Below are 21,039 nucleotides of genomic sequence, written 5' to 3' on the forward strand. Positions count from 1 at the left end.
CATTATTGCAAAGATGATGTTTTAGGTGGTATCCTGAAACCAACAGTAACTTCTCCGAGCCAGGGCATGCCACCCATTGCCGAACTGTCTGGCAAACTTGTGTCTGATGACCTTGAATCCTCTCTGGCCAACCTTGTGGGCAGTATGTTTCTGATATTTGTGTATATCTGAATTTTTTTTTTACATATCCAGCATAGTACACTTTACAGCCAGTAAAGTATATAGACTCCTGGCCATCACACCCATATGTTGGCTTTTCTTAAACTTTTGCCATAGAGTTGGAGAGACAGTTGTAGAAGATGTCTTTGTATGCTGTAGTATTATAATTTCACTTCACTGGAACTAATGCGTCCAAACCAGTTGGACCAAGACAATAACCATGTGCACAAAGCAAAGACTTTGAAGTAAAGACTGAAGGTCTCTATAGAGCCCTAACCTCAACCCCAGTGAACACCCTTGGGATGAATTGGAATGCTGACACTTTCTCATTTGAAGTCGCAGTCTAACCTCGCTAATGACCCCATGGCTAAATGAGCACGATGTCCATGGCCATATTTAAAAATGTAGTTATTATAACAGCAAATGGGAGACCAACTCTTTATTAATATCCATAGTTTCAGAATGGGCACATATGGATGTAAAGGTCAGATGTCAATATACTTTTAACCATGCAAGTAAAATTGCATTCGATATTTGGATCATTATCTTTTTAAACATTTAATTAAACTAGTACTTTTTTTTTTTTTTTGCAGATCTGGATATTGGAAATGGCACAACAAAAAAGTAAGTCCACGTGTAAACGTTTGTACTCAAAGCTGCTTTGAAGTCTGGGTTAACTTGAAGGGTGTACTAATGTCTTTTCTTCTTTGTATCTAAGTGACATTTACTGGAGTCAGCCTGGTGAGAAGAAATTAACAGGTGGAACCAACTGGCAACCAAAGACAGCTCCAACCACAACATGGAACCCTGCCAGTATGGTAAGGAGAGATGTTTTTCCGTTTGTTAACACAGTAAGACACAATAAGGCCCATCTTCTAAGTAAAAAAAATAAAAAATAAATACCCCTTAGTAAACACTCCTGTTGGTACAGGTTTAAAAATGTTTCATGTTTGAGCTACAGTGTCATTTGTATCTTTGTGTCCTCTAACTGACTGTCTGTTGCGTTGTGAAATTTCCGTCTGGGGGAATAAACAGAATGGCATGCATTTCCCACAATACGTAAGTCCAATAATTGAATTGTTTTAAGACGCATGAGTGTGTATTGTTTACCTCACAGCTTCTTACTCTGGTCTCGGACCATGTCGATGAGAGTTTGTGTATGTGTGTGCATGTCTTGAGCGTACTTTATAAAAGTGGCTGTTTGCATACCAATGCACACACCAGTGACCAGAGTCACACTGAAGCCTCTGTACTCATTGTGATCAGCTGAACTAACCAAGAGCTTCCACAGCATGGCTGTCACCTATAGTATCTTCTTTAACTTCCCTTCTTCCTTTTTCAGCTTGCTGCATCATAAGACTCGGTTTTATCCGAGTGTGGTGCGATTCCATTAAAAAATGTTGAGTGTATGATGGTTGTGTTGAATAGATACAAATACGTACATTTGTCTTAGACTTAAGATTAAACATTAGCGAAGTCCATAAGTCTGTTCTGTGGATCCTCACTGCAGCAAAATATTGTGATTTACAGCGCTCTGCAATTACAGTAATTATTGTTTTAGTTCATTTCATGTATATAAGTGTTTTTAAGTATTCAATCCTAAATGTACAGCCATTTATAATGTATTCTTTTTTTTTTTCACTAATATATTTTTCATTTGAGCCCCATTCGCTCAATAAAATAAATAGCTTGATGGCAATTAGCTAAGAAGGCCCTTTCACACATTTGAGCAGTCTGTAAGTAAAGACAAATGTGTTTCTGTCATGAGTTCAGTCTCTTTGAGAATCTCACGGCTCTTTTACAAAGAACTCCTCTTTGAATCAAGATCTGCACCTGCTACTGGCGACACTACCACTGAAAACTCATTTACTCAAGCACGCACGTGCACACACAGACTGTCTCACACTCTTTTATATGCCTCTCTCCTCTCTTTCTCTCTGTGGTTATACTGCTATTCAGACACACCGGACAACATTTGCAATGACTTTAGGTTAAGAGCTGTTAAATGTCCACCAGAGATTTAAGAGCAAAAAAACTTCCTACAATCTTACGTGCACAAAGTGTTTATTATGAACTGAAGGGTACGTCTGTGTGCGCCTGCACAAGTGTATAAAGGTGGGAGCTGAAAGACTTGTTGTGGTCTTGGCATGCTCCTTTGAGTGGAATTTCTGATGCTGGAGGTGTTGAGCTGAATGGCACTTTGTCAGCTTTCTGAGTAGCGCATTCTATACTGCCAGTGTTTCTAACTCTGGACCCTTGTTTGTCCCAGGCACCGTCTGTCATGGCTTTCCCTGCCACAACACCCACGGGCATGATGGGATATGTAATGGTAAGTAGTTGGATGTAAACAGATGATGTATATATGACTTTGTAGTATCACTTTCTGCTTATTTTATTCTTGTTTATATATAGTGACTACATAGGATGGTTTATTGGTTACTAATAATAAAGTTCTTTAAGAATGTTGTTAAACCTTGAGGGCCATGCTGGTATTTAATGTAATGATTGTTTTGGCAAAAGGATCTTCTCTTATGAATGAGAATCTATGCAAATAACATGTACTAGAGACTGTAAATAACCCTGTTCTCATTCTCTTTTAATGGCTGCTGGTATTGAATGAGAAATAAGTAGCCAAGCACAAATGGTTAATTAATTAAAAGCATTGCCTGATAATTGCATAGCTCTTCTGCCTGCATATTGATTAGCTGCTGTTCTACCCTCAGTCACAGCTGTGACAGTGCGGAGGCATGAAGAGTGCAGGAAATGCTTAGAGTACTGACACAGACACTGCTAATACATTTTAGCTTTTGTTCTTGAATTCATTAAAATTTAAAATGTTCACACTTATTATAACTCACTTGTTTGCAAGTTTTTTTTTTTAAATGAATTGAATACGAGTGTATGGGCGTTTGTGGTAGTCCAATTTAAATTTAAGAGCCTTACATTTTGCAAGGCGACTTGGTGCCTTTTTCTTATTCTCGTGTAACTGTACAGTGTTTCTCAGTAAAGATTAAAGATTGAAAAGATTAAAGTTCTGAGTTTTCCAACATGAGCCACATGTTAAAGCTAATGTTTAACAGAGAGAGTAGTGTTGGCAACATGCTGGTGTGTGGCTCTGCTTCTTCACTTATGTAACCTCAGTTCTGTGATTCATTTCTCCATTTATACACAAATGCAAAATAACTGTCTAAGGGTCCTCTATTGTGTCCTCTATTTTTGGCTGGACGATTCAGGGTTTCTGTTTCTAAAGGAAGTTAAATTCTGTTGTTTAGCAGGTTTTCTATCATAGGATGGGTAGGGGTCTTAATTTTTGTAAAAAGTTAATTAATAAACTATTAAAATAAATAATCCTTTCCAAAAGGAAACCCCTGCATTTAACTGCTACACATAACCTATTAAAGCCCCACCTACATCAGAGTTTAGAGTGGTATTCCAAAGAAGAGTGGTTGCACAAAAAAGAAGCCAATTCTGACCGTGAATTATGGTGGAGAATCCTGCTGCTATAATGCTATGGAGTTGTTTTTTTTACCAAATGCCCTGAGAACCTTGTTGCCATCACAGACTACATGAAGTGCCAAGAGGTTTTAAATAAATGACTGATTTCCTCTTCCAAAAAGCTGCTGCTGGGTCATGGTTGGTTCTTCTAGCAGGGCAATGGTCCAAGACTGTCTAGTCACACACAAAAATCATTGAATAGCCACAGAAACAAGCTTTTGACACAGACATCCTGGTGACCCCAACATGAGAGGTGAACTAATGACACGTGTACAAGAGAAGACCTGGGACACTAGAGTATTCTGTATTGAGTAATGCCTTCACATAATTTGGTAAGAATGAATTATTGATTGACGTACATGCCGAAAATGTTTTTCAGCTATTTCATCGAGTAGACAATTTATTCAAACTGCTCATAAGACTTCGTGTTGACGTAATGGAGCGTTTAATTGGAGAGTTATGTGTCGTTATTTTACTTTCTCTAGCTGTGTAAGCTGTTTTGAGTGATACTTAATTAGTACCCGAAGGCAGATGAATGCATAACAGAACATTCAACTCCATGAAACATCTGGATTTTTTTAATACATACAGTAGGGTCGCATTCATTTTTGGCCAAAATCTTGTATTAATGATGGAAGAGAGAAACCATTCTATAAAGTTTTCTTCAGCACATCCCAAAGACTTTCAATGGAGGTAAAATCAGGCCAATTTGTGTATGAAAATGATTCCTTATGCTTCCAGAACCACTGGGAAATTTCAAAGTTTGGGCCTAATGCAACTTAGCATTGTCATCCTGGAATATGCCTCTGCCATCAGGGGAAAAAAAAATCCATTGCTGTGAAAACTTGGTCATTTAGTATACACTACCGTTCGAAAGTTTGGGGTCACTTGCAAATTTCTTTGTTTTTGTTTAGTGATTTATTTTCTATATTCTATAACAATACTGGGGATTTCAAAACTATAAAATAACACACATGGAATATCAGCCTGAAAAATGACCAATTAACAGCACTTTGGATTAGAGGCGTTATGAAGTCTTTACAGAGCATAAGTAGCAGACACATCTTACCATTAACTGTTCAAAAGTTTGGGGTCACTTTCTAACTCCATGATTGTTCTTAATTTTTATTTCTTTCTTCATTTTAAAGGAATGCACTAATCTCCTTTGACTAGTTAGTGTATGTAGATCATCTGCTGATTTCATTTTATTGCCATGTAACGAGTCTAGATCTGTTTAACTGAAGCAACCCCAGATCATAACATGCCTCCAGAGGTTTGTCTAGTGGGCAATATGGGGCACATTGTTTCATGCACATCTTTACTTATCTCGTTGCTCTCCAATAAGGTTATTTTGGACTCCTCAGACCACATGACCTTTATTTATTGTCATTTATTGTCAAAATCCAATATTTACAGTTTACCTAGCAAACTGAAGCCTTTTTCAGAGTAGTTTTACTAACAAGTGGTTTTCCTAAGGACACACAGCTGTTTAGCCCCAGTAATGTGAATTCTTGTTGTATTATGCATGTGGAAATGCTCTTAAATTCATTATTAAATGTTGCTGTGACTTATCCTGTGCATCTTTGTATTCCAATGTTACAAAGTGTTTTAAGTGATCTTTGATTACGTATTTGAAACACATTTCTTTAGCAAAGGTGACAGTTCAGCCTTATCCTTCTGGGTTTTATTAATGGGTTGGGCAATTCTCAACCTCATGTCACTAAATTCAGCAATCTCCTAAATTTTTTTGCTTGCTGCACGCCGATAACTAGTAACCATCTAGCAAGAGCAGATACAGTAGTAGAGCAGATACAGTAGTAGAACCTTGGTTTAAATAGTGTTAGAAATATATTGAATTAGCTGAAGTACAGTTGTTGATGGGAGAAGAGTTTGTAAAAATAGTTGCGATTAAAGCTAAAAATAACCTTATCAACTGTAATCAGTGGTATAATAATTTCTGGTTGGAGCCAGACACTGTCATTTCATCTTATTACAATCATTGGGAAAGAAAAATATAAAAAAGTATGTTTACACCCTATTTACGACAAGTTGTCCTTTTTTTCCTCATCAACCAAATAAACTCCCTGTCTGGTAATCGGAGAGTGAATCACAGATAAGAAAAAGTAGATTTGAAAAAAAAAAATTTAAGTTTTGTCTTAATGACTCCAGTGCATTAAAATCCACTTGTACCACTTCAGTGATGTTATTTTAGCTGTGAAAATATTTACTATTCCCAGAAAAAATACTCAGTTTTATTTTAATTGATATGTATTGGTGCAGGTGTTTTGTTTACATTAAGCAAGTAGTGCATAAGTAGATTATTAAATCCATCATATAACTGTTAATATTTACTTAACATTTTGATTTCATTTATCATGCAGGTTGAACTTCAGGCAGATATCTAAGTTCTAAACAAGTTTTATTAAAATCTGTCTAGCCGGTTTTGTGTTACACTGTGATAATCTTGCTGCACAGACTATATATATAACGTATATAACGTAAAGGTATGATTGAAAGACCAAGTTCTGACCAATGTACAGACAAAACTTTTTTTTTATTTATAAAGACTCAAAGTGTATCCTCGCAAATACACTTTTACATTTTATCCAACTGGCAGATAACTACTAATAACTTTATTGCGCAGCTATAATGTTAGGCAAATATCTAGGTACTTCAAAAGTTTATTTTAGTTCTGTCAATGTACAAGCAAAACTTTCTTTTATTTACATAGATGTATTAATTTTCTTGTTTGTCGTTCTAGCCGGCACAGATGGCTCCAGTGACCATGATGACGCAACCTACCATGATGTACACACAGCCTGTGATGAGGCCAGCTAACCCTTTTGGAGCACAGGTAGGATAATATGACTTCCAAGGGGTAAACTATTGCACCATGCCACAATTGTTACTGTACAATCCTGATATGGTTTCCCAGAGTAGACCATAGAAATCCAGTTTTTCCTATTTTATTTCTTCAGTCTGCTCTGGAGAAAAATAAGCAACACTATGCTCCTCCTGGTGGTCCCTGAAGAGCTGCTACTGTCTGATTAACGGAATTCTTTTCCTTGAGCAAAAGCAGCTCTAAAACATTTGAAGCTCTGTTCAGAAAGCACTTGAATGGATCTCGTACATCTCCATGTTCCATTACAGGGCTCTTCTGAACAAGGCTAGCATGGATGCATTGAGATATGACTACAGATATGCATTCCATTTCAATCTGTACAAACAAAACAATGCTTATCCTGCTTCTATCACACCACCTTTTTGTCTCTGTGGTATGCCAGTGTGCAACCTTGAAGAAGCAGACCTTTCTCTTATCTCAAAACAGCTTCACTCTTTCAGCCTCTCTGGCACTGTTTTTCGTTGTTGTTGTTTTTTTCCCCTTCTATGTGCGTTTGTGGCCTATGTATGTGTCTTCCTTCACACTTTCTCGTTCTCTTTGAACTAGCCCTCAACTGCCTCTAGTCCCTCCAGTCAGAGTCCTCTCAGGCCTCCAGGACAGGACCCCTTTGCACAGCTTTCCCTAAAGGAATTCCTTTAGGGACACTTAGGTACAGCATGCCTGGGCCATGTGTGTATATTCTGCATGTTAGTAGTGCTGGGTCTGCTTCTATTAACAGCTGCTTTATTATTTATACCCTGTTTACTGTTACTTTAGAATTCAGTTATAATAGAAATAATAAGCTTTATGAAGTTCGTTTAAATACAGTATAATTTCTGAATATCTCTTCTAATGTGTTGCTTCTGATTTCTTTGTGTTGTGATTTCACCCCATGTGATTCATTGCACTAGCCATTGCCTACCTGGATGCAGGTGCTTGTTTTCAGTTCACCTCATTACTGTGGTGTTTGGTGGTCAATAAAATGTAATGCTCAATGTTTTATTACTATTCATTATTTTGAATAGTAATAAATATTAATATTATTACCGTGAAGTTACTCAATTATTGTGAGTATAATTTTTCTTTATATATATACACTAGTCACAGTTTGCTCAATTATTCACCCCAGTGAACTTTTCCACATTTTGTGTTGAGCTGGAATGGAAATGAACTTAGTTTATGCATGTGCTTATTTTTTATTGTGACTTATTGTACACACTCATCCTTATAGAAACCACATTGTCTGGGTCATGGGATGCTAGTGCATTTTCTTTCACTCTCTCCATTTCTCTCTTTCGCTCTCATTCACTCTCTCTCTCACACGCACACTCTCATTCTCTCTCGCGCACACGCACTCTCTCTCGCGCGCACACGCACGCGCTCTCTCTCACTTTATTTTAGCCAGTCCACCTATTGCCATGGTTTTTCGTAGGTGGGGAACCAAATATCGCATATAGCTGCCCATATGTGTCCATAGCCTAGGATTACACCTGAAATCAAAGTCTGTCATTCGTCTCCATGAGCTTTGCACATCTGGTATATTTGTCCACTTCTAACTAAATTGCTCAATCAGAAAGAATGGAGACCATTGTTGAACAGCAATTTTCATATTATGACACAGGACTGAGGTCTGGGGTTTGACTGCCTCATTTGAACATATTTTCTATTTTGGTTTTGTACCACTTTAGTATAGCTTTTCTAGTATACACTGATCAGTCATAACATGAATACCACTATCAGTAATTTTGTTACGCTGGCAACTGTTAAGAACAGGGATTTACACAGCAACAAGTAAACAGTCAGTTCTTAAAAGTGATGTGTTAAAAATAAGAACAAATATGTGAGTGTAAGTATCGAAGTGAGTTGGCCAAATTGGTATAGCTAGAGCATCTCCAAAATGGCAGGTGGCATTGCAAAATGGCATGCAGTGATTACTACCTCCTAGGCAGAACAACCCATAAACCAGCAATAGGGTCATGGGCTCGGGGAGTGAAGGCCAGCCTGTCTGGTCTGATCCCACAGAGGAGCTAATCTGGTGCAAATTGCACAATAAATTGAGCTATAATAGAAAAGGTGTCAGAATGCACAATCACAGCTTGCTGTATATAAGAATAGATAGCTGCAAAACGGTCAGGGCGCCCATGCTGACACCCGTCACCTACAATGGACAAGCGAGCAAGCAAACTGGACCCTGAAGTAATGGAAAAAAAGGTGGTCTGGACTGATCAATCAATTGCGCATGCTTCACTTATTTGGGGAAGAGACGGTAGCAATACACACTATGGGAAGAAGGCAAGCCGGGGGAAGACAATCTGATGCTCCTAACAATGTTTTGCTGGGAAACATTGGGTCCTGGCATTTATGTGGATGTTACATAATTCAGATCACCCACTTACACATTGTTGCAGACCAAGTATACGCCTTTCCCAAATGGCCATCACTTCTTTCAGCAGGATATTTTGCCCAGACTCATGGCAAGAAGGAGTTCAGCAATGGTGGAACACATCAAAGAGATTCCTCAAATCCAATCTGATCGAGCATCTATTGGATGTGCTGGACAGATTTAGCCCAATCCGAGCCCTACCTTGTGCCTTTCATAACTTAAAGTACAGTATCTGCTTCCTGCCCATTACCACAGCGTACCTTAAAAAGTTATATGTCGTCAAATGCTGGCAAACGTTACTCGCAATATGAGGTTTCACAGTATTTGGTTCCATTAAATTGCCTTCAATCCTGAAAAATTACCCAGTCCCCACTGATGAAAAGCAGGATCCCTGAAACATAATACCATCCTGGACATGCTTCATTGTGGAGATGGCATTCTCAGGGTAATGAATTCAGCTTTCTGCCTATGTGTGGCCAAGGCCAAAATAGTCTTGTGCGTTTTGTCAAGCTCCATATTTTATGGAATTTTTTTCTTACCAATGTGCTCATCTGACCATCTAATCAGCTTCTTTGATTTAAAATATGGATCTTTACAGGTCTGTGAGAGTTACTATTGAGTTATAAGTCCATTTCATTTTCAAGAATGCAACACTACAAAAATATAAAAGTTCAAGGGGGTGAAAACTTGTACAAGAGACTGTAGAAGGTTTGCATCTGTAATGCTGTTTTGAGCTGAAATTGAAGTAATACAGTTTTGTTTTTTCCTAGATGCAGTTCATGTGAAGGCGCAGCGATTGTTTGCTCCCTGAGGATGAATCATGCAGTCTCCGATCTCAAACCTTTAATCTGTCCCCAGTTCACTGTTTGACTCTACGCTAAGAGCGTGGCCCCAGTACTGATCTGGACAGAATGGAGGGTGGGTGGGTTTTTGGAATAAATGAGTGGTTTATGATAAGAGACATTACAGTCTAGCAAGTCTTTTGTAATTTGTGTAACAGTAACACAACTGCAGGTGTTTTCTCCTGGACCAGACTGTTCTTGACTGATTAGCATCTGTAAAACCACACGGGTAATTTCAGGGTAGGGAAGAGGGGGGGATGTAAAGACAGTGGGATCATTACACATTTCTAACATGAGTAAGAGACCAGGGTGGGGTTGACTGTATTTCTTTAGTTTTTTCTTCTTTTTTTCTGATCACCATTGTGATTTCCTTAATTTAACCATCATTAGAAATCATGACTTCAGATTCTATTATGATTTTTTTTTCATGTTATTATGTTTGCAGTACACATTCCTTGTGCATTTTTTTTCTATTTATTTATGATTTACCCACTGAAGACATGACAGAAAAATATGACCTTATCAGTCTCTTCCTTAATGGGAGGTGTGTAGGAATGAATATGCTTTCATGTGTATGATGGCAGAATTAGAGTTTGTGAGTGAGTGTGTGTGAAGAAAATGGAAAAAAAAATCATGATCTGTAAACTAAATCACAGAGCACTAATTATTCTTTGAACCCCATCCCTTCTCCAGTGCAATTATTTGTAGTACACAAACTCTCCCCTGCATTTTAAGGGAAATGGGAAGAGAGTACACAATTTATTAAGTCACATGGTTAATTCTGTGCCTAATGTTTATTGTTTGTTTGTTTTTGCTTCTCCAAGGGAACATTTATTTGACTGGTATCACTACATTTGTGACTCTGCAGGGTTGTGTAGGGGGGTAGCTGTTTTGCTTTATGCTTGGCATGTCATTATTTTACATTGACACTTTTACAACTTGAATGTGCAAACTAGCCTTCATGCTTGGGCCATCTTTCTTCCACTGGCACTAGGGGGTGGCCTTCACTAAACTGGGAGCACAGGGAAATGGGTGTAAATGTCATAAGTCACCATCAGGGTGGTGGTGTTTAGTGTCTGTAAATTAGCAGTAGGCATAGTAGATCATGGGAAAGTAAAGCACTGTTGATCGGTGCTTTGTGTAAATATACCCAGACCCTGTCCAAAAGAGGAGCGTGTGAAAGATGGTCCCAATATGAAGTGATTCTCTCCATTGGTTTAGCATACTTGCTGCATTGTCCCTGCAGATTCTATTTTTGTTTATAACTATATAAAATGTATGTGAGCAGAACTTGGTTGATTTTCAAATAAATGAGCAGCTTCCACAAGAGTCATGAGTTTTATTTACATCAATGTTAAATTGGAATTTGGATGTTTTTTTATTTGCGACTCGTACCATTAGAATTGTATGTTAGATTAGGGATGCACAACCTATATCGTTAACCTATCAGCTGGATGACTAGTCAAGTATGAGTTCTACAGTGCTCTTTAGGGTTAGAATTTGGTTTGCTGGATACCCAAGTAATTGTGTGCGATAAGGTATATAGCGAGATGTTCCTTGGTAAGGGAGAATTTGATCGTGCCATCTTAAGATTTTAATGTGGGCAACAACAAAGTCAACAAAATTGTTCACTATCTTGGACATGAATGTAGCAATTATTGTCTTTTAAATAACATTTACTTTGGCTTGTTTAAAGTGAAGGGAATAACCAGGGACTAGCTGATGCGATATTACGATACCTAGGTGCCGATTCGATTTGTATTGCAAATTCTAAAAGAATCACAATCTTATGAACATCCAGATTTAATATAGATATACAGTTTTTTTTTTTTATTCTTTTACAATTTTAAAACATTGAACCATAACCATTGAGTCATAACCCTAAACCTTTATACCTGTAAACGCTTTGTATTTAAACTGTTGAATTACTGATGTAAACACCTTGGATCTGCCCTGATGGCCATGGTGCCAGCGCACATGGCCATGTTTTTGATCTGTTGAAAAACGGGTTCAGAACAAGTTTGAAGTGCTAAAGTGACAGCCGTTGGGTTTTAATGTACATGGCACAATATATATATATATATATATATATATATATATATATATATATATATATATATATATATATATAATTATATATATATATAATTTTTTTTTTTTTAGCCAGGCCTTAAAAGTAATAGCTTAAAGCAGACTTAAAAAAAAAAAAAAGTCTGCTTTAATCTGCTTTTTGATTTGTTTACGTCTCCAGGTTTTTTAATTATTATTATTTTATTCCTTAAAGTAAAACCATTTTAACTTCGGAAATAAAAGGGGTTTCAGTCTTTTGTTTGTTTACTGGAACTTTTTGCGAAGGATATTTGTTGTGAGAGTGCCATCTTGTGTCTGGAAGCGGGCTTGGTGTGTTAACGTGTCCGAATCCTCAGGGTCAGATGGCAACGGATGAAGGGGCATGGCTTGGCCAACCACACTCAGCAGATTCTGTTCCAAAGGGCCCAGGTGCAGTGGTTCCTACACACACATATACACACATGCACAAAAGCGCTTATTTTCTGCTCATAGAACAAGGAGGGTCAGTGTGTCTAAGTAATGCCAGTCTCATCTATATTCCTGCCAGGTAATGGGGGAAATCCAGTGCCACACTTCAGCTACTCAACACACACAGGTCACAAGATATGAAATGTATTTTGAAGTTTGGATATGTACAGTGTTCTTATTAAATAGAAAGCTGCTGAGATTAGGTCGACCATAGTCTGTAAACCCGATCCTATGGATAAATAGTAAATCTAGGCAAAAAAAGATATTTTGATTAACCGAGTCTAAAAGATTTTCTAAAAATAACTGCCCTCTTTGTATGTAATTGTAGAATATGTCTATTATATATGGAGAAAAGGAATTAAATTCTAGCTGCCAAAAAAAGGTTTAAGGTAAGAAAGCAAAAATTTCCTGTTTCACATGTCATATTTCTAATGATGAAGAACTCACCCTTAAGTCACTCTGGCAGCCATACAGCAGTGCACTACGATGGCGAGTAGAGGAGGAAGACTTGCAGCTGTGATTCGTTTCATCTTCCTCCAACTCCCCAGACTGCTGGTGCTGTTTGCTCCCAATTTCCGCTGCGTTGTTGAGGAGACAAAGAGGGGGGGGGGGGCCGTTAACACACACTGAAAGAGGAGATGTGTTGCTAGATGATCCTGCTGTCCACATTAGGAAGTGTCCAGTTACAACATGCCTGCTATGTTTGGCATTCACTGACTCTGGTTCACTTGTGAAGTCATTTTATCTTAAGCAGATCTGAGTTATAGGATGTCACTTGAACCTTATCCTAAGAACTGGTCCGAATACATTTTTATCTGGTGCAAGTGTCTTATAGGCTATTTCTATATGCAATGCAATTCAATTTTATTTCATTTTTATTCTGTCTTTTTAACAATAGACATTGTTTCAAAGCAGCTTTATATTTATGCAATTCTGGATATGCGTTTTAAAATTATTTGCATTTCTATTTCCCAGAGGGGACCCACCAAGCATGTGGAGAACATGCAAACAGACCACAAGGCAGGCATCGCACCCGGGCCCTTGAGGTGCAAGACGACAGTGCTAACCACTAAGCCACTGTACCACCCCGCTTCAATTGCTTAAAGACATAAAATCTTTTCTTTTTTTTAAGTGTGAGTTTGATTGTTTAATTATACTTCTTTTTTTTCTTACAATGCTGATCACCACAATTAAGGACCATTTTGTACATATGGCACAATACAAAGTTTAAAATAGTTCAAATGCATAACTAAACTGGATCACAAATTATTTTCCCAACAACTTCCTCCTTTATCACTTTTGGTAGTAAATAGATTTTATAGTGCTGTAACTTTTATTAAGCCGTTATTGAGATTGAGATGCAGATAAGACAGATTTCAGCTCAAGGAAGCTTGTAGTTTCCAGTTACATAATAGAGTTTTCCAGGCTACTGCACATCGAACAGACTTTTAGTTTAATTAAGCCATATTTCTTTTTAATGAGAGTAATGACAGTTAATTAATAAGACAAAGTTCTTTTTCCTACTATCTGACATGGATTTGTCAAAAAGACTTACCATGAAGTGTTGAGCCTTGCTCAGTTACTATACTCTTTGCGCCCTCTTGTGGTCTATGAAGTGTAGCGCTATGAAAATGTTTGTGAGTTTACAGTACTGTATAGGGAAAGATCACCTCCTTTTCCAAAAATGCTGAGTTTCTGCTCCAACTCTTCAGCCTGTGTCAGGACCAAGTTGCTGCAACACAATTAGGATGGATTAGATGATTTTTAGTCATTTTCAATCACAATCTCTCTAACTTGACGCTATACACAAGTTTATTCTCTTTAATACACCTGATTTTATTAATCCATGCACAGACCTCTGTGCATGGATTAATAAAATTCCTCAATAAGGAATATCAGCAGTTCCCAAAGCAGGAACCAGGTACCTTAAGGTGCATGTTTTATATTTATTTATTTATATATATATATAAATAAATACACACACACACTAGTGTTCAAAAGTTTGGGGTCACTTTCTAACTCCATGATCACTCCTGATTAGAGGAATTAGAGGAATGCTAAAGGCGTCCAAAAAAAATGCATTAATTTCCTTTGAACAGTTAATAGTGGGATGTATCTGCTACTTATGCTCTATAAAGACTTCAAACGCCTCTAATCCGAGGTGCTGTTAATTAGTCATTTTTCAGGCTGATAACTCTAAATGAAATTTTTGTCTGCGGTGTCTTGGTCTCGCCCTCGGATGACCTGGGATGGTTCTAGAGAGCCAGTTTCATTATGGTGCTTGACGGATTTTGCAAATGCACTTGACAATACTGTTCTTGCAAGAACTATTACAGTAAGGCTGACCTCTGTGTCTTACAATAACAACTAACTGTTGTTTTTGTTGTTACATAATTAACTAATTCCATATGTGTTATTTTATAGTTTTTAAATCCGTAGAATGTAGAAAATAAATCACTAAACAAAAACAAAGAAATTTGCAAGTGACCCCAAACTTTTGAATGGGTGTGTGTGTGTGTGTGTGTTTGTGTGCGTGTGTATACATACATACATACATACATACATACACATACACACAGTGGTGTTCAAAATAATAACTTTAAATTTAAATCACATAAATGCATTGGCGTGTGGCGTGTAGTACAACTTTCGCAAATGTGAAGCAGTTCTCAGAAAGCATAGTTATACAACTAAATATTGGTTAAGAGATGCGCAAGAAAAATTAAACTTCAAGCATTTTTGTTTAAACGGTAAATTAATTACTTTATAAAGATGAGCGATGAAACTGACTAATTAAATGTTTTAATGTTGCTACTTAAATATTTCTGTACTGAGAGGGTGAGTAAAAATGCACACTGTCTGGCTGAAAAGAGGCACCACCTGGATTTAACTATGCCAATAGGTAAGAGCCTTCCATTGCATTATTACCATATTGATTAGTAGGATTCAGATATGTAACTTGTTAAATTAAACAACCATGGCAGAAGACATCCCGTGTTCAAGGCAAAGATATAACTCTGGTCCAGAAGGGACAAATTATTGTCCTGCAGAAGGAAAAAAAACAAATAAGAAGATCTAGGTCCAGCAACCTTATGTGGCCAAAAAATTAGGTCAGTGGACCCTAATATACTGAATGACCAGATGTTTCCATCAGTAGATATTTCTATGTCCCTGATGGCACAGGCATATTCCAAGATGGATTCATCATGCTCAAAATGGGACAACATTTTTTCACATGAGCCTAGACCTTAACCCCATTGAGAATCATTGGGATGTGCTGCAGAAGACGTTACACAGTGGTCAGACTCTCCCATCATCAATACAAGATCTTGGACAGATATTAATGCACCTCTATATGGAAGTAAATGCTGTGACAGTGCATGACCTTTTCGTCATTGCTGTAACCAAAGCAAAAGATGGTCCAATTAAAAACTAGTGTTTTTTTCAGGGCCGGGTAGTGTATTTTACAATTAAATAAATCCATGGCCTAGAAATTAGTTTAGAGGGTTTAAACAACTATGATTACAGTCCACCTAGAAATTTGTAGATCATTGAAGCGATGCTCAAGCAGTTGCTTCATGTGATCCAAGTTCTCCTCCTCCAAGTTTTTTACAGCTGCATCCAGTACTGAGACTTCCTCATGATAGATAGCAAGCTGGAATGGGACATAATTGCACACACATAGCAATTTAGACTTAGTTTGAAGTTTTCACACTTTGAAATAAATTGTATAAATGTGTTACCTTTTGTTTAAGCCATTCATTCTTTTTCAGCTCCAGAAGCTTGGGTTTGTCCAGCTTTTTTATTGACCTCTGAAATAGTACAGATCTTGAGGGACGTGCCAATATGCCATCTAATTTAATATACAGGTAGCTCTGGTGTATACAGTACCTCTTGTGCAGCCTGCTTCTCTTCTTCAATCAGCTGTAAGATTTGCTTTTCAATATTACAAATGGTTGCTTGAAGAGAGTTTTCAACATTTTCTGTGATAAACAAACTTCAGTTAAACAGACTTCGGTCCACATCAGCATTAAGTTATCTTAACATCGAAAAAGATTTTTTATATATATATATATATATATATATATATATATATATATATATAAAATACAGTGGCTTGCAAAAGTATTCGGCCCCCTTGAACTTTTCCACATTTTGTCAAATTACAGCGACAAACAGGAATCAATTTCATTGGACTTCCACGTGAAAGACCAATACAAAGTGGTGTACACTTGAGAAGTGGAACGAAAATCATACATGATTCCAAACATTTTTTACAAATAAATAACTGCAAAGTGGGGTGTGCATAATTATTCAGCCCCCTTTGGTCTGAGTGCAGTCAGTTGCAGATAGACATTGCCTGATGAGTGCTAATGACTAAATAGAGTGCACCTGTGTGTAATCTAATGTCAGTACAAATACAGCCACTCTGTGACGGCCTCAGAGGTTGTCTAAGAGAACACTGGGAGCAACAGCACCATGAAGTCCAAAGAACACAACAGGGAGGGTCAGGGATAAAGTTATTGAGAAATTTAAAGCAGGCTTAGGCTACAAAAAGATTTCCAAAGCCTTGAACATCCCACGGAGCACTGTTCAAGCGATCATTCAGAACTGGAAGGAGTATGGCACAACTGTAAACCTACCAAGACAAGGCCATCCACCTAAACTCACAGGCCGAACAAGGAGAGCGTTGATCAGAAATGCAGCCAAGAGGCCCATGGTGACTCTGGATGAGCTGCAGAGATCTACAGCTCAGGTGGGGGAATCTGTCCATAGGACAACTATTAGTCGTGCACTGCACAAAGTTAGCCTTTATGGAAGAGTGGCAAGAAGAAAGCCATTGTTACAGAAAACCATAAGAAATCTCGTTTCCCATTGCCACAAGCCATGTAGGGGACACAGCAGACATGTGGAAGAAGGTGCTCTGGTCAGATGAGACCAAAATAAAACTTTTTGGTCAAAATGCAAAACGCTATGTGTGGCGGAAAACTAACACTGCACATCACTCCGAACACACCATCCCCACTGTCAAATATGGTAGTAGCAGCATCATGCTCTGGGGGTGCTTCTCTTCAGCTGGTCAGAGTTGATGGGAAGATGGATGGAGCCAAATACAAGGCAATCTTGGAAGAAACCTCTTGGAGTCTGCAAAAGACTTGAGACTGGGGTGGAGGTTCACCTTCCAGCAGGACAACGACCCTAAACATAAAGCCAGGGCAACAATGGAATGGTTTAAAACAAAACATATCCATGTGTTAGAATGGCCCAGTCAAAGTCCAGATCTAAATCCAATCAAAAATCTGTGGCAAGATCTGAAAACTGCTGTTCACAAACGCTGTCCATCTAATCTGACTGAGCTGGAGCTGTTTTGCAAAGAAGAATGGGCAAGAATTTCAGTCTCTCGATGTGCAAAGCTGGTAGAGACATACCCTAAAAGACTGGCAGCTGTAATTGCAGCAAAAGGTGGTTCTACAAAGTATTGACTCAGGGGGCTGAATAATTATGCACACCCCACTTTTGAGTAATTTATTTGTAAAAAATGTTTGGAATCATGTTTGATTTTCGTTCCACTTCTCACGTGTACACCACTTTGTATTGGTCTTTCACATGGAATTCCAATAAAATTTATTCATGTTTGTGGCTGTAATGTGACAAAATGTGGAAAAGTTCAAGTAGGGACGAATACTTTTGCAAGCCACTGTATATACATACATACATACATACATACACACACACACAGGACATTATTCTGCTGTGGTCATTGTGAAGGATTTTTTAATCCTATGAGAAAGGGAAAAAAACTACAAGTACATAGTGTTCACCTGACATTATTTGAAAGTGCTTGTGCATGGAGTCGAGTTCTGACTGGAGTTTTTGGATCTGCTCTTGATACGGAACACTTCCCACATTCTTATTCAGGTGCCAAGCTTGCCCCTGCCCTTTCAGCTCCACAACCTGGGCCTGTATACTTTCCAGATGCCTCTGCAACTCTTACATACACATATTCATACTTCATACACAAAATCTGAATAAGCTGCTCTCTTTCTTTTAAAAAAAAAAAAAAAAAAGCACATGATTAAACCTAAGCTCTTTAAAAGTTTTATAGTATAATATGTGAGTATAACGAGTAGAGTAGATTAATTAAGAATTTAATTAGTGTTATGCAAAAATGTATCTTATAACCCTATTTAATTACATTATAATGAATTTTCATGAATACCAAATGTCTTGTATAAATGTATTCATATTCAGCTACATAACCGGTCCCGTGTGTGAGTACCTGCCAGCTCTTCCTCCTGGACGTGTGTGAGCTCCAGATTGTGCTGAACAGCCTGTTTTACTTCTCCTTTATAGGTCACTTCTTTTTCCTCAAGCTTCTTCTCCTGCTCCTTCGCTTGACTGTGCAGGACACTAAGGTTTTCCTGTTGCTCCCCTAGCAGCTGCTCTCGCTAGGACAAACCAGAACCAACATTTCATCATCATCACTGTTTATACTAATTAATACTATTTACATGGGGGCCTGGAACGTATTCCAGAAGACTTGGGGCACAAAAACATACACATTTGCACTACAGGAAATTTGGGAATGGCAGTTAGCCAAATCTACATGTCTCTGGATTGTGGGTAAAACCAGAGCACCAGGAGGGAACCCACCAAGCACAGGGAGATCATGCGAACTCAATGCACATTAACCAGAGGCAGGAATCGAACCTGGACCCTGGAGGTGCAAGGCGATATTAAACACCCAGACATTAATGAGCCTATGTAAATGGAATGAGTTAAATCCAGATAGACTAAACAAAAAAAATATATTTTAAAGTTTTACCAATTCAACCAGCTGATGATTCTTGGCTTCCAGTTCACTTATTTCTTTCTTAAATTCTTCAATCTCTTTACTTTTAACATCGATTCTATAAGTAATAAGATTCACAAGCTCAAGTTAAAAGTTATAAACAATTGAAATGTTAAAAGAAATTGATATAAATCTTGTTTCTTACTGCATTAGTTTACTTACTGGAACTGGATGAGAGACTCTGCCACTGTAGCTTTATTTTCTCTACTCTTCTTTCCCATCCTGAACTTTCTAATTATTTTATTTATCTATGCATTTTGACGTTGGTTTACACGTCAACTATGTTTACGTGCTATTTTGCTCACTAACACACTGATGTTAAGGCGTTGTCCGGAGGAGCTTTGCTTATGCTGTTGCCTTGGAAACCACAGTAAATCATTCCCCATGTCGGTCTACAGGGGGCGACATGCGGTGAAAAAGAAGCCCAATAATCAGGCTTACTGGCTCTAATAATCCGAATAATTCGCCTAAATATAGGTTATATAGGTGTACAGTATATTGAAGGAAAGGGTGATCTCTGTCCTGACATTACGTAGCGCATAGTAGAACGCATGCATTAAACTGCAGGTTGTAGTGATGTGTCGCTTACTGAGTCAACTCTGTGAGTCATTTAGGTGAACGTTGAGATAATGAAACACTTATCTAAAAAGAAGAATTATTTTTATAAACGCAGTAATACTGAATGTGAAATGAAGACCATCTGAGACCATAAGAAGAATATGCAAACTCTATGCACACAGACCCGGGGCAGGAATTGAACCTTTAAGGTGCAAGGCCACAGTTCTAACCACTACATCACTATGCCAAATCATTAATATAATAAAAATATAATAATGATCAGGCAAAATAATATATTACACAATTATGATGAAAACAAGAAAAAGTCATTCATTTTTTAAAAGAAGAGCAAAATCCAAATCCTGGTGAAAAGCAAAATTAAATAAAAAAGATAAGGATAAAATTTTTTTTTAAAGCCTCACAGCTGTTTAATTTGCCTGTAAATTGTAATTCATAAATATGAATTTTGCTATCAGAAGCAGTCTCAAAACAGACTTGATCAAACATCAGGAATTTAGATTATTAGTATTATAGAAATTAAGAAACTAAAGAAATATTACTAAAAATATCACACGATTGCTAAATGTATGTCATTTTCTGTGAATGTTTGAATAATAATAATAAAAAGAATTTTACATTTTTTGATTTTAACAAAAGATTGTTACCCAATGTATATTTCATGTAGTCAAATGTTTTAATTAAAAACATTTTAATGCCATTTTTATAAAGTAATTATATGATCCTAATGTGGCCTTTAAAGCCTTTAAATGTCTTTATTTGTCGTTATACAGTTTTAATAATTGTTTAATGCATTTTAGAGGATGATTTACTGTATAAGAATAATCTAATTTCAAATTCAAATTTTATTTGTCACACACAATCATACACAGTACGAAATGTAGTGAAATGCTTATACGACTGCAAGTGACCCTAAAAGAGAATTAAAGCTTCTAATAAGAAATAAATATGAATAAAAGAAATACGATAGAAAAATTTAATAGAAAAATTTAATTAAACTAGGAAAAGTAGAACTAAAAAAGAAATATGCTGTACATAAAAATTGAAATATACTGTACAACTTGAAATATACTGTACTGTACAAGAACATTTAAGAAATTGAGAAATTTTGATATTTTGGAAGAAAGATGGTGTGCAAATATGCATAGAACAAAGTGTCTTTGTGCAAAGGGTATTAAAGTGTCTTTGTGCAATGGTCCAGGATGTAAATGTAAACATGTCATAACATATATAACATATAATGTTATGTCAGTTCCAGTGTTTAGATCAATAACATGCCAACAATAAATATAAATAATCTCAACTGGGATGT

General features: G+C 37.2%; 2 protein-coding genes across 16 annotated transcripts in view; one reads left to right on the forward strand and one right to left on the reverse strand.

Moving 5' to 3' along the window:
* Window positions 1-11,089, forward strand: part of picalma (phosphatidylinositol binding clathrin assembly protein a) — a 47,168-nt gene extending 36,079 nt beyond the window's left edge. For 2 of the 15 annotated variants that reach the window (XM_053515747.1, XM_053515756.1), the window contains 8 exons: window positions 14-142; window positions 753-783; window positions 878-977; window positions 1,195-1,218; window positions 2,429-2,488; window positions 6,416-6,508; window positions 7,103-7,205; window positions 9,689-11,089. In XM_053515747.1, the coding sequence (XP_053371722.1) occupies window positions 14-142; window positions 753-783; window positions 878-977; window positions 1,195-1,218; window positions 2,429-2,488; window positions 6,416-6,508; window positions 7,103-7,195 (530 nt within the window). In that variant the 3' untranslated portion in view covers window positions 7,196-7,205; window positions 9,689-11,089. Of the gene's footprint in view, window positions 1-13; window positions 143-752; window positions 788-877; window positions 978-1,194; window positions 1,219-2,428; window positions 2,489-6,415; window positions 6,509-7,102; window positions 7,206-7,446; window positions 8,436-9,688 lie in introns of those variants that run through there. The other 13 variants (XM_053515749.1, XM_053515757.1, XM_053515751.1 and 10 more) reach the window with 9 other exon arrangements.
* An 899-nt stretch (window positions 11,090-11,988) lies between these two features.
* On the reverse strand, window positions 11,989-19,455 carry ccdc83 (coiled-coil domain containing 83). The gene is made up of 10 exons (XM_053476222.1): window positions 19,314-19,455; window positions 19,125-19,209; window positions 18,579-18,747; window positions 18,121-18,288; window positions 16,190-16,281; window positions 16,042-16,110; window positions 15,832-15,953; window positions 13,969-14,030; window positions 12,746-12,876; window positions 11,989-12,271 (listed from the first exon to the last, which is right to left on the reverse strand). Exons 1-10 carry the CDS (start codon window positions 19,370-19,372, stop codon window positions 12,095-12,097), a joined length of 1,134 nt encoding a protein of 377 aa, XP_053332197.1. The 5' UTR covers window positions 19,373-19,455; the 3' UTR covers window positions 11,989-12,094.
* Between the last annotated feature and the right edge of the window lie 1,584 nt (window positions 19,456-21,039).

This window comes from Clarias gariepinus, chromosome 17, assembly GCF_024256425.1.
Source record: "Clarias gariepinus isolate MV-2021 ecotype Netherlands chromosome 17, CGAR_prim_01v2, whole genome shotgun sequence".
Lineage (NCBI taxonomy): Eukaryota > Metazoa > Chordata > Actinopteri > Siluriformes > Clariidae > Clarias > Clarias gariepinus.

Bases quoted from the DNA above. Each gene is read 5' to 3' on its own strand.
- ccdc83 (XM_053476222.1), bottom strand. From the start codon at position 19,372: ATGGGAAAGAAGAGTAGAGAAAATAAAGCTACAGTGGCAGAGTCTCTC. The intron at 18,748-19,124 runs GTAAAACTTTAA...GGTTTGTCCTAG, and splicing joins ATCATCAGCTGGTTGAATTG to CGAGAGCAGCTGCTAGGGGA. The intron at 16,282-18,120 runs GTGAACACTATG...TGTTTATCACAG, and splicing joins GCACTTTCAAATAATGTCAG to AAAATGTTGAAAACTCTCTT.